General features: G+C 42.3%; 1 protein-coding gene across 7 annotated transcripts in view; it reads right to left on the bottom strand.

Moving 5' to 3' along the window:
• Nucleotides 1-296: 296 nt before the first annotated feature.
• Nucleotides 297-12391, bottom strand: part of pcdh7b (protocadherin 7b) — a 107760-nt gene continuing 95665 nt past the window's right edge. For 2 of the 7 annotated variants that reach the window (XM_032499237.1, XM_032499236.1), the window contains exons 3-4: nucleotides 6338-6356; nucleotides 4503-4751 (exon numbers count right to left, since the gene is read on the bottom strand). In XM_032499237.1, coding sequence (XP_032355128.1) covers nucleotides 6340-6356 — 17 coding nt within the window. In that variant the 3' untranslated portion in view covers nucleotides 4503-4751; nucleotides 6338-6339. Of the gene's footprint in view, nucleotides 4752-6337; nucleotides 6357-12391 lie in introns of all 7 variants that reach the window. The other 5 variants (XM_032499233.1, XM_032499232.1, XM_032499234.1 and 2 more) reach the window with 4 other exon arrangements.

Here is a 12391-nt window from a genome sequence, read left to right as displayed (position 1 = left end):
TGAAATGAATTTACATTATACCCAGTTTGGTTAGCATACTGAGATTAATGCTGCATTTAAGTGGCTGGATTAGAGTGTTTACAGATGTGCAACATTGTAATTAGCACCTTTGTTCAGACCATTGGAACTCTCCAGTTAATGTAGGAGTCCAGTACGATCAGTGGTAATAACCACCATTGAATAAAAAGAATATGAATACAAAGTGCATTATTGTATTAAGTGCTAACCAATTAAACGCTCTAAGTAAGGAAGAGATTTCTTTTCAACCAAATGGCAAACAATGAAACCAAATAGACTTGTTTTACCATGTTATATTTTAATTTCTGCAGAGACAAAAATGACAAGCAATTTATTTACACAAACCTGTACAAAAGCAAATTAAATTATGTAAAATATCTCATAAATAGAAGTGGACTTGCGTTCAATACACTTTGCCATGTTCAGCTAAGCTGCGTGCATAGTGACTCATATTAAACAATGATACATTTGTTCCTCAAGTTCTATTTCAACATCCAAGTCGCAGGACAAATAGTAATGGTTAATATTACAAATCTCATTACACACTGTGAAGGCTATAGGAGTAGAGGAGAGCACAGACTGAACACACACCTCTGGACGGAAAGATACAAACATGTTGATTGCAGCTACTTCATGTTTTCTATCAAAAAATCTGTAGCAGTTACCTCTGTGTATTTCAGAAAAAAACAGCGTTCAGAAATGAACAAGCGTACTTTTTTCAGTGTAGTTGCCAATGTATGGCATATATTTTCTTTGATGTCCTCTCTTAATGTCTAAGGTTCACAGAACAGAGTCTTTGTTTCCATCTGATGTAGAAATTCAAAGCATCACTGTGCAGTATCATAGCAAACATCATACCACACTTATTTGTAGGACAGGGTTTCATCACCTAGTGATATCCATATAATGTAAATCGGCATGAGTGTTGTGTTGCTTGGCACATCCTGAGGTGTGTGTTCTGTCAGCTTCTCTCTCCTGCAGCTTCCCTCCTCCCCCCACTTCCACTCCTCCTAGTAAACCGTCACATTAGCATTTTTATCTCTAGGCTCCCTCAACTCTGAGCAGTCAAAATGTCTCCAAGCACTTTTTTTTTTTCTTTTTCCCCACCTCTACTGTATCTGTCTATGCTTCTATATTCAGTCCTAGAGCTTGTTTCATGCACAAAGGTTACTTGACCTCTGATGTCATACATGTACATGAGTGGAACACGACAAAAAAATCCGTTATATCATTATTATTACTACCAACAAGCAACTTTTGAATGTACCTGTACTCATTCCGTAATGCACTATGCTAGGAATGGATATTTCAACAAGATAATTAAACCCGGTGAACGATAGCCATCCGGGTATTAGACCTACAGGCTCACTGACCTTTGACCAGTTGTCCTCAAGAAGCCTTTGACATCATGGGATTTCATCTAAGATATGCAAATGTATTTCAGTCCATTCTTAAATGTCACCCCATCTTATTTAGTAAGCATGTCAACATTATTGTTGATGCACCATTCCAAACCAACATTTAATCATACCAATTGGTATAAAAAGGCACAATTGCATATTTGCATTCACTCTAGTATTTTTTTTTGTTTTTTTTGTTTTTTTTCAGAAGCACTCTAAATATACAAAGTGGCACCAGATAAAGAAAAAAAGTAATACACATAGTACATTGTCCATGTTTTTGACTGTTCAACCGATACATGTTTTGATTACAAAATAAAATGCAAGATGAAGATAAAAAAAATTGCAAACCTCATGGTATAAAGTTGATGTAAATGACACATATGAAATATTTAGGTTTGTGTGGTGATATAAGAGACACTAATCAAATTATTTATGAAAAATAAAAATTAAAAAGATCAACGGTGTGATCTTAACTGTTGTACTAAGTTGTACTACATGTTTCATTAGGTATAACAAAAGCAAGCAACAAGGTGGATTTTAATGTTTACAGGGAAAACTTTTTTTATACATTTAGTTTTACATTTTTTTTCCTTTTCCTTCTCAGTAAGTGAAGTAAGTTCCCATTAAACGTGCAGTAAAAAGTAAATATTTATGTATACAGTTGATAAGTATAGGAGCACTTTCTTTCAAACAACGAGTAGTACTTACAGACTATAGATTGCCGGAATGCAGAAAAAAGCAACTCCGGTCAAACCAAAGGGGTTTTGCTAACATACAAAAAAGTTCCATTGCATCTGATATTCTTTTGCTTTATTACAGTCATGACATTTTGCGGCTCTGTAGTTGCAAAAACAAAACATCACTGTGACAGGGAGGCACAACATCTCGACATTGTCATGTGTGGTGCCAGTGGTCATTAAGCGTCAGCTCTGAGGATGTGATGAGTTGAGACTTCACAATCTTATCTCATTCCTTCATGTAATGCCTGCTTTGAGCAAGGTTCTCCCCCCTAAAAAAAGCTATTTTTGTGTGTAATGGGGGAATGCTTCATTCTGTTTGCGAAGCTTTGGTTTCATTTTGACACCATTTTCCTCAGCCTGCAAATCCCAAACCCTCCTGGTATTTGCGTGTACATACTTCTTCTTTTTGATTGTTCTCCATTGAGCTGATTCTTACATTCGTGCTTGAAGATGCCATCACCATGTACCAGCGACATCTACTAGGGCTAAAACTGGACTTATGGACAGCCATGTGTGGGTTAATGTCACCTTGAAGGCTTGAAAAGTGAAAATAGAAGTCGATCCTTGTTGGTCACGTGTATATTATGATATTTATTGCTCAGTCTATCTTACAACAAGAAAGAAATAACAGCAAAAAACTGTCCTTGCAGCTGTTTTAGGATCAGCTCGGCCATGTTTACGCCCTCCTAATCATCGGTGTACATCTATAGTATACACTAAATATAGCCTAAACACACACACTATATACTGTATATTGGGCCCATACACACATACAATTTCAGTTGCACCTTTTATAATTTTAATCTCGGCATGCCACACACTGTGCTTACCCAGGATTTACAGTCCGGCAGCTCCACTGGCCTCAGTTACATGAATCTGCTTTTCTGCTTCTGTGTGTCTGCATATGTGATTTGCCAAAAAAAACAGGGCAAGTATTACAACTTGATACAAATGGTAGCATCCCACTGGGGTGATGCGAATATGCACGATCATGTACATGCATGCTTTTCAAGCCAATGCGGCGATAGATCATGGCTCTATGATTTTGCATCTCTTTAGAGGGTATCGGGCTCAACCGCAACCAATCAAAGACAAAGAACGGGAGACTGAGGAAAGGTAGTAAGACAAAATGGAATGAGAGCAGTTAGCGTTGTTGCTGTGGTCCAATGTTTATGTACAGTTAGTGATTTTTCACTTGTGAAGAGCGTACACACTGGTAGGTTAGAATAAATCATCATATGTGTGTCACACCAGTGGCGTTAGTCTTAAACAAGGTGTTGTTGCTGCAAATCCCATTGGCTCCCATGTCCGTCCAACAAATGTCCATTTCAAGAGAGCACTGACACAAGTGTTGTTTTCTGGGCTGAGTATTTAAAGCTTCCCGTCCCTTATAAGATTTGAAAACGGTTAAGTTTTGGTCTGCTATTGAGCAACTTTTATCACAAACAGTCAAGGTGACGGGATCCATAGACGGCTCAATTTGACAGAGACCTTTATGTCCAAAGTCCCATACGTATATATTGTTGCAGCCACTGAACACAACGGCCAGAGTAGTGTTTTGAAATAAAAAAGAGGCATTACAAGACACATTTTGAAGTCCACATGTACAGCTTTGTTTCTAGAAAAAAAAAAAAACACAAAACAGAAAAAGAAATTGTCTCTTTTGTACAGTGTCATCTTCAAGAAAGGGGGGCTGGGTGGGTTGGGTGGTGGGTGGGTAGGGTGATGGGGGGGTAATTCATGCACGTACTATATGTGTAAAATGCGTTGATTATTGTACAGATTGACTGTCAAGCAGCAGATCATGTCCCAAGAGCCCGACTCGCCAGTAGAACAGCCTCATCCATAGTCCCATAGATGCCCCTCAACTGTTCTTCCTTCTCCTCCTTTCTTCCAGGTCATGGCCGGAATTAGCACTTTAAAAATAGTTTTGTTTATATATCCACTTAGTTTTTTTCATTAAGGAGCTGTCGTAAAAGTCTTTGGAGAAAGTTTAGTCCTACCTTGCAGAACAAGGGTGGCTAAAAAGCTTCTAGAGCTGCAACGGGAAAGCCACTATGCTTAGTGTAGTACTTCAGTGCCATATGTTTTGGCACAGCGGGTGCATCTAACACTCACAGATACACCTCCCGTCGAGTCAGAGTACCACAAGACGTGGGCTTGTACTCCCCAGTAGGTGCCAGAGGGATCTCCTCGGTGGGGTGGCCCAGCGTCTCCTCCCCATTTCCTGGCGAGCCGAAGGAAGGCGACCCGAAGGCCTCGTAGGAGGAGGAGGAGGAAGCCATCTTCTTGTTGAGCAGGTTGCGATTGCGGTCGCCCATCATATGAGCGGCGGCGGGGTCTCCGTTGGCCATGGCGGCCATGGCGAGGGTCTCTTGGCTGCCGGGCTGCTCGGCGCTGCTGCTGCCGCTGCTGCCGTTGCCGCTCATGAAAGTGGAAAGCTTTGGTTGTTGGGGGGTGGTGGTTGACTTGGATGGCCGTCGCTCAGGCGACGTGCGCACAGGCATCCAGCAGGAGTCCGAGTGGCCGTACTCGTCGCATTCCCGTGTGCACTTGCCAGTCATGGCTACATCAGGCAAGGGCCGAGAGTCTAGAGGAAGCAGAAGGAGAGAAACCAAAGTAAATGATGCAGTTTGTTTCACTAAAGTGGGATTTATTATTGATAAACTAACAGTAAATACATTTCCTAGCGCTTGGTGTTTGGTGTGGTATGTGTCACATGATTTGGCTATCATGAATTCCTTCCTTAGATGCGAGAATTTGTATTTTTTCCCTAATGAGGTCAACACCGCATCTAAATGTTTATGGTGAAGGTAAAAAAATAAACAAAATAAACTCACAATGGTTACCAGGCACCTATTGTCAAATTCAATGCAAGTTCTGAATTTTATCACTTGTGAAGAGAATTAAGCTCGTACGGATAAAATTGCATTTGTTTTCATGCAGAACCCATACCACATGACAGAAACGGAAAACGACAATGAAAAGAAGACTCAACTGACTACCACAACAGCCTCAAACTAAAAAAACAGTGGCGTGAATCAGAGTTTAAATAATGTCATGCTTCAAAACGTGTTTGTGCTGAGAAGGGAAGGGAGGGGGGGGAGGCAAGTGATGGAGAGAGGAGGGAAGGAGGTCAGTTTGTGTTTTTCAGTTTGCCCTCATCTAAAATTTAAGATGTACAATTAGCCCTGCTCTTTGTGTGTGTGTGTGTGTGTGTGTGTGTGTGTGTGTAAGTTTGTGTGTGTGTGTATATGTGTTCTTGTTTAACTACATTCGTGGGGTCCAAAAAACAGGAATACTGTATTTTGTATATTTATGTATACTTTGTGGGGCCGAAATGCTGGACCCCAGAGCTGTTTTAGGGTTAAGACTTGGTTTTAGGATTAGGGTAAGATATAGGTTATGGTTAAGGTGAGGGTAGGGGTTAAGGTTAGGCATTTAATTGTGATGGTTAAGGTTAGGGTAAGGGGCTAGGGAATGCATTATGTCAATGACGGGTCCCCACAAAGATAGTGAGACGAGCTATGGCTCTGTGTGTGTGTGTGTGTGTGTGTGTGTGTGTGTGTGTGTGTGTGTGTGTTCATGAGATGGGAGCACAAACAATAGCCTATCTGGTGATTGACAGAAGGCAATCACATTCTGATCTAAGTAGCTTAATAGCTTTGTGTGGCTAAAGCACCCTGATATCCTCTTAAATTCCACTAATAGGGATCTTAACCAATTACCTAACTGGGAGCTGGCCTCAGATTAACTATGTCTACTGTATTTTTGTGGAAAGCAAATTATGTGCTTACAATGCTACACCAGGACAACAGGTTTGACAGATACCCTGCTGTCAATGACTGCTGCAATACGTGAAAGATACAACACACCAAAGCTGAGGAGCTCAAGATATAAGACAAAAACTGTGAGGAGGTAAGGAAGGAAGGCAGGAAGGAAGGAGGAAGGAAGGAAGGAGTCTACTCCACAGCCCTGACCAAATGCTGAGACCTTACACAGAGTTAATAAGAGTGCCAATGTTATAGAGATGCATTGTTAGATGTAATTTATTCATGACCTGATGCAAAGTATGGAAAACTAAAATCAAGCAAAAGCGAGGGTGAGTGCAAACCAAGCCAAGCATGCCTTTGCCCATATTAAAAGAAAATCAAAAGAGTTTGGACCATGGCTTACTTTTAATGCTCTTTTTCTCCTGTAAAAGAACAACATAGAACAGAAGTCACTCTTTATATTTTGCACTTATGCAATAAAATATTTATTGTATGAGAAACATTCAGCAACATTGAAAACTGTAACCAAAAGACAACAGCACTAAAATAGTGTTATGCAGAGCAGACACAAGGCTTAGGACACAATGCAGCCGAGACAAACAGCAAAGAAAAGAGGAGACAGGGATAACAGAATGTAGTCCTACTGATTGGAGTGTTTAATCAACAAATGTATAACTTTCAATATGAATGCCTTTCAGCAAAAGATTCGATAATACTCAGAGTGCCATTCCTGTGCTGCCACAAATCCTATTCATACTAAATGCCTATTAGAATCCATCTTCATGTCACAAATTACCTTTTGTAACGATTGCCAGTCAATATATAGCCAAAGCCTCAGGGAGTGACTGCCACTTGATAGAAAAATCAAATAACTTTTTTGTCATTAGTGCACCTAAACAACTGAGTAGTTCTGTTTAATGAAATGTTAAAAGCTAAATAAATGAGAAGAAAAGCAGGAAATATAGGGATGCAAAGGCATTCACAAATGGTTTACATGCCTGTTGAAAATGCAGTAAAAATGATAAAAGTGATGATGGACCATGTCTCCCTCTCCCACCTTTCCTTCGTCTCAGTTTGACAAACACAGCCCTCAAAGAGACAAGCGGATACCAGGTACTGATTGTCTTGCTCATTTACACCTACGATTGAGCCATCAGGCTACCCACAATGCACGGAGGCTCTCACAGGGCCTGTGGCGCCCTGCTCCTGAATGCTCATCCAATTGCCTCCTCACCCCAGTTGCATTTAGACACACCGGTGTAAAAAAATCAGCAGGGAGATGTCTTGCTTCCTCCAGCTCTTGTTGGTAAGCAGCCAACCTTCGGCATCACGTCCCTGCCACCGCCGTGCACGGTGAGCTGTTGAGGTAGTTACCCGGCACTCTGTGTGTTGAGTGCACTGAAAGGAGGCTGATTATTTCCTAGCCATGGCCCATTGACTTTGCACGCTTGCCAAAAATATAGACGTTTTCCACTGAGCTAATGAACTGGGCTACTATATCAAAGCAAAAATACTGTATTTGGTTCTGTCTTCACAAGCGTCCCCTCCCCCTGATGTTGGGCCATTAATTTGAGTACTTTAATCGTCCCATATTGTAAAAAGTCTTTTTCATGATAAAGAAGGTTGAGGTGAAATGCACAAAGCCTGTATTTAGAAACTGTGCCTTTAAACATGCCGTCAGGACCTCCATGCGGTTGTGATGTCACAACTTTAAGGTGTATATATAAGTAGAAAGTGCCGCTACATTGACGTTACAGTCATTCCATGGCTGCATTGACTGTGAAGAGATGCAGAGAGTGCAGATGCAAAAGACCCAGAAATGCTGACCAATCACAGCAGACTGGGCATTATCGGGAGGGGGAGTTTATAGAAACAGGCACTAAAACGGACCGTTTCAGAAAGAGGCTGAATACAGGTAAATTCAGACGGACAGTATTGGAAAAAAACTTCTTTTTTTTTTTTTACAATAAAGCATGTAAACATTTGAAATACAATAAAATATGAACTATGAACCTGAATGTAGGACCTTTAAAACCACTTAAAGCCATCGGTCTAAGCTCTGGACAAATAAGTATGTTAGAGTCAGCTTCAGCCTGGACTAATAATTTAACCTGTTGGCTAAGGAACAGCCGTAGGTAATGCTATATTAATTCTAATGTCCACTCAACAGCCATCTGCATATCATTTATTTAAAAAGAATAGAAAGATACGTCACTCTTTACATCTCCTTATGAACCCTTGACGGCTTATTTAATTCAAACTGTATGTTAAATCCAAGAATGTTAGTCAGCAGATTCAAAGCAAATGCATTACAATATGGCTGATAATAAAAGCCATTGTAATTGTTTCAAGTATTTTGACGGAGAAGACTTGCAACGTTGCTTCCAAACATAGCCATAGGCCCTTTTAAGACCCAATTCAAAAATCAGGACATGGAAAATATCTTCAAAGAAAAGCCCTTAGAGCACCCCAGCACTGTAGCAGGCTTTTGTTACATATTCACAAACGTCCTGCGAGCCCACATTATCAACCATAACATAACACAATACAAGTGGGTCACTCGGCTGTGTTAAAAAGTCTCCCTGAAACACCGAACAAGGAGGCCCTCGATACCAGGTTACATCCCCGTGGGGGGGTGGCCTTGTTGTTTATCCAGAAAGCCAGAAAAGGGTGCCACATGCAGGGCTATCTCCGTCACTGGAAGAGAAGAGCATTTCAGCCAATGCTCATAATGGCCCAAAACGCAAGCCATTAGCCGTTTGTTTTTTTGCAGTTACTCAAAAAAGGCTTCCGGAAAAGCGAGGGAGAGGTGGTGATGGTGGATCGGGGAGTGATTGACACATGAGTGAAAGGGGCAATGGGGACAACGGAGAGAGCTGCAGCTTTCCCTGCGATGTAATTCCATATGGACACAAGTCATACGCTGCTGAAGTGATGATTACCCAGTGAGAGTGAGACTGCACTGTTGAGCAGTGCTCCGAGATATGCGGGCCTCATACTGTGTCTATACTGAAGACTTGCTTCGTTTGTGCAAGAAAGCAGACTGAAACTGGGCCACTGGCAGCACTGGATGAGCTGTGGCTTTTCTTGGCTGGCTTTAGTCAGCCACCCTATCAGCTGACTAGCTTACACCGTGGGATATTTCAAAGAACTTCTGCTGCCGGGATACAGTAGCAATTTGATGCGGTGTCTTTAGCACTTGCTAAGATGTTGCAGTGGTAGAAAAATATGGAGGGTTAGACTGTCATCGCTTCTGGCCATATGCACAATAATGTTTGTTGCGTGGGCATTTCTGGGCAATTACAGTTTAGTGTGTTTGTTTGTGTCGTAGTACTGTACACTGAGTTTTTGCTGCATGTCAACAAGTCCACTTGCCAGTCCTCATTCATCCACGTCACCACCGCTTTTTCTTCTTAGCTGTGTCTTCCCCCGCGCCATCACTACTTCCTCTCTCTACATTTCGCTATGAATCGCTGCCACACACTGAAGCTCCGCGACCTTTTGAACTCTTTTTTTTTTTTCCAGCCGGCAGATTCAACCCAAACAGCTGAGGCATTGGGAGGAAGGAAGATGATGATGCAGATGAAGAAGAAAAAAAGAGAGGGAAGAGGAGACAAAACAGAGGTGATGTGCCTGCATTTTTTATGTCTACGCTGTGTCTTTGACAGACATTGCAGTTGGCTGGACAGCAGATAGGGGTCAGAGCAGAAAGAAAGGAAGGGAGGAGGAGGGCATGTGGGGCAGGACAAAGACAGAATGATGTAAAGAGGGAGGGATGGAAAGAGAATAAAGGAGGGAAGGACAAGGAGGGAGAGTGTGTGTGCCGAGTATAGCAGGGTCAGGGCCTAGGAGAAGGGAAACAGCAGATTGAGTGGAGAAGACAGCATGGCTGCCTCTGGGCCGTCACAGGCCAAACACAAAGAGAGCAGTGGAGAGGAGAGGAGAGTAGGGGAGACAGGAGGAGAGGAGAAAGAATTGAGGACATTAGCAAAGACAGGAGGGGAAGGAAGGAGAGAGCAGGAGAGGAGCATGGGGGGGCTAGAAAACTTTGATAACAGAAGATGCTCTGTGCTGTAAATAAACCCTGGTAGCATGCTCTCACACATGCTTAACGTATCAATCCGACGACCTTGATTTAGCCTCTTTAAGGTTTCAAATTATCCCTCCAACAATGGAGTCCTGTGTACCGGTAGACGCCAAGCACCACTCACCTTTCCATTAACTTAATCTTATGTACTTCCATCACATTCCCTGCATTAAGAAAACTAAAAGAAACACTTTAACCTTCTAAATGTCATTGACACACAGCCACATGATTCCAATTTAAAGCCAAATTGAACATCTTCTCGATTAAGACAGGGAAAAGGAACGTTTTCAGGGCTTTTGCATAGAGGCACGAGGGGGTGCCTGTATGAGAACAGTGAGTCTGGCTTGGAAATGGGCTTGTGATTGCCTCACACCCTTCATCAAAGGCCTCCCTGTACGGACAGATCTATTTCACACGGCCGAGCAATCAGTGTGGAGATGACAGTGTACATTGCCGGGTGTCATCCAGATTACTCTGTGCAGGCTGATGGAGGGAAACTGAAATATTTATCCTGAAAAACCAGCTGTTGAAAATACACAGGCCTTCATGACAAAACAGGAGAACGAAAGGAGACAAATGAAAAGTGATACAAGAAGATACCAAAAAAAAAAGAATACAAACTTAAACCAAAGAGAGCTCACTGCAGTTGCTCTGCAGTCGTCTTTCTTGTTTCTCCCTTTATACTTATTCTCGCCTCTAATAGGGTCCCGTTTAATTAGGTGAAAACTTGCCGACTAATTACGGTGTAAGAGCGAGTCTCACTGTGTTTGGCTGTCTCGCTTTGCACGGCCCCCGTGGCGTCGCCTAGCAGATGAGAGGTCCTCATCATCAAAGACAGACAGGCAGATAGACACTCTGCACAGCTGAATACACACATACACACATACACACATACACACACACAACTAAAGGTGGCTGTGGGGAACGAAAGGAAGGAAATAGAGAAAATAAGGTTGAGGGAGGAAATGTAAGAGCATCGAGAAAAAGAATAGGTGCTAAATTATTTACGCTGTGATGGTGAGTTCAGACAGAACAATATGCACAGGGAAAAAAAAGCGATATTTGTCTTTCTCGTGCTGAGATGTTTGCCAGACAATTAAGGCGGGATGGAGGAGAGAAGGATGCGCAGTGGTGCAGCGGAAAATGAGAACAAAAGGGGAGTCCTGGGGAGCAACGACCTTTGAAAACGCAAGTCACGGCATGTACCCCAAGCAACGACATTAATTGACTGCATTAATGTCAGCGGTGGAGATTTCTTCAGTGGCATAGTGATAAAATCCAAACCCCTAACATGTAACCCCTATAAGCTCAGTTAAGAGCTTGTAAGAGGAAGGCCAATTTGATTGAAGGAGCAGAAAATTACAAATTTTCCATCCATTTTAATTACTCTATACTATTGATCCTTAATGTTTTTGTACCAATAACACCCTGTTCATGAGCCCACATTTGCCCCCTTTTTCAACATTTCTTCATGTAACCACTTTTTGCTTAGCAGTGCTGCTTATAGGCCAGCTGGAGGAATGTTGTTAAAAGTGGCAGCAGGTGATCTATTCTCTGCCTTCTGAGCTTCTTTCCTGGCAAGGGCAACTACGGGAATAATCTGGAACCCCCTGCCATGCCTTGAGAGGTGTAGAATGGACGTAAAGGAAAAAACGGAGATACAGAGTGATACAGAGCCCTGATCGAGGTTTTGTAATGAGCTGTCACCTCCTTTTGCCTCGCTTTTCCAGATGCCCAACCTCTAAGTGGAACAAAGACTCAGCATAAAAAAAAAAAAAAAAACATGAGGCCATCCAGTACACATAGGTGACCTTTTCTAGGCTATATGTAGCTAGATGATGACATCACTTCCTAGTCATTCTTCCTTTTTAAACTGCTGTCTCTACCCAAACTAGCATTACGCTAACACTGCAGGTAGGCATTGTGGGTATTATGTGGCAGTTTCTTATTCTTCCAGCAGGGTCAATACTCTTTCTGGAATAATGAATGTACTGCGGCTTGCTCCTGAGGTAATGAATTGAGGAGAGATTAACTGGCATAATTTCATTCTGGTGACGATCTCTCAGCCAATTATCAAATGTGGCTTGCACTCTCCCTACCCTCTGCACACATCCTCTCTCTCCGGGTCTCAACCCCTCTCTCTGCCCGTTTGAGCAGTCAGCACTCAAGCCAAAGAGCCCATAAATAAAGTGTCCCTGCATGTCATGCTCCCTCGTTTATCTTGCATGCATATGGGCGCTCACACACATGTGCATGGCCAACCTTTTCATTCAGCTGGTGGTTGCCTTGTTCACTGGAAGCATATTTTTTTCTATCTCAGCCGCACAGGCTTAAATGCAGACACCACAGGCCGTGTCCTGAGATCACTGC

Source organism: Etheostoma spectabile, chromosome 19 (genome assembly GCF_008692095.1).
Source record: "Etheostoma spectabile isolate EspeVRDwgs_2016 chromosome 19, UIUC_Espe_1.0, whole genome shotgun sequence".
Taxonomy (NCBI): domain Eukaryota; kingdom Metazoa; phylum Chordata; class Actinopteri; order Perciformes; family Percidae; genus Etheostoma; species Etheostoma spectabile.
The sequence above is the reverse complement of the archived record's forward strand: the minus strand, read 5'-3'. Positions and strand labels throughout refer to the sequence as shown.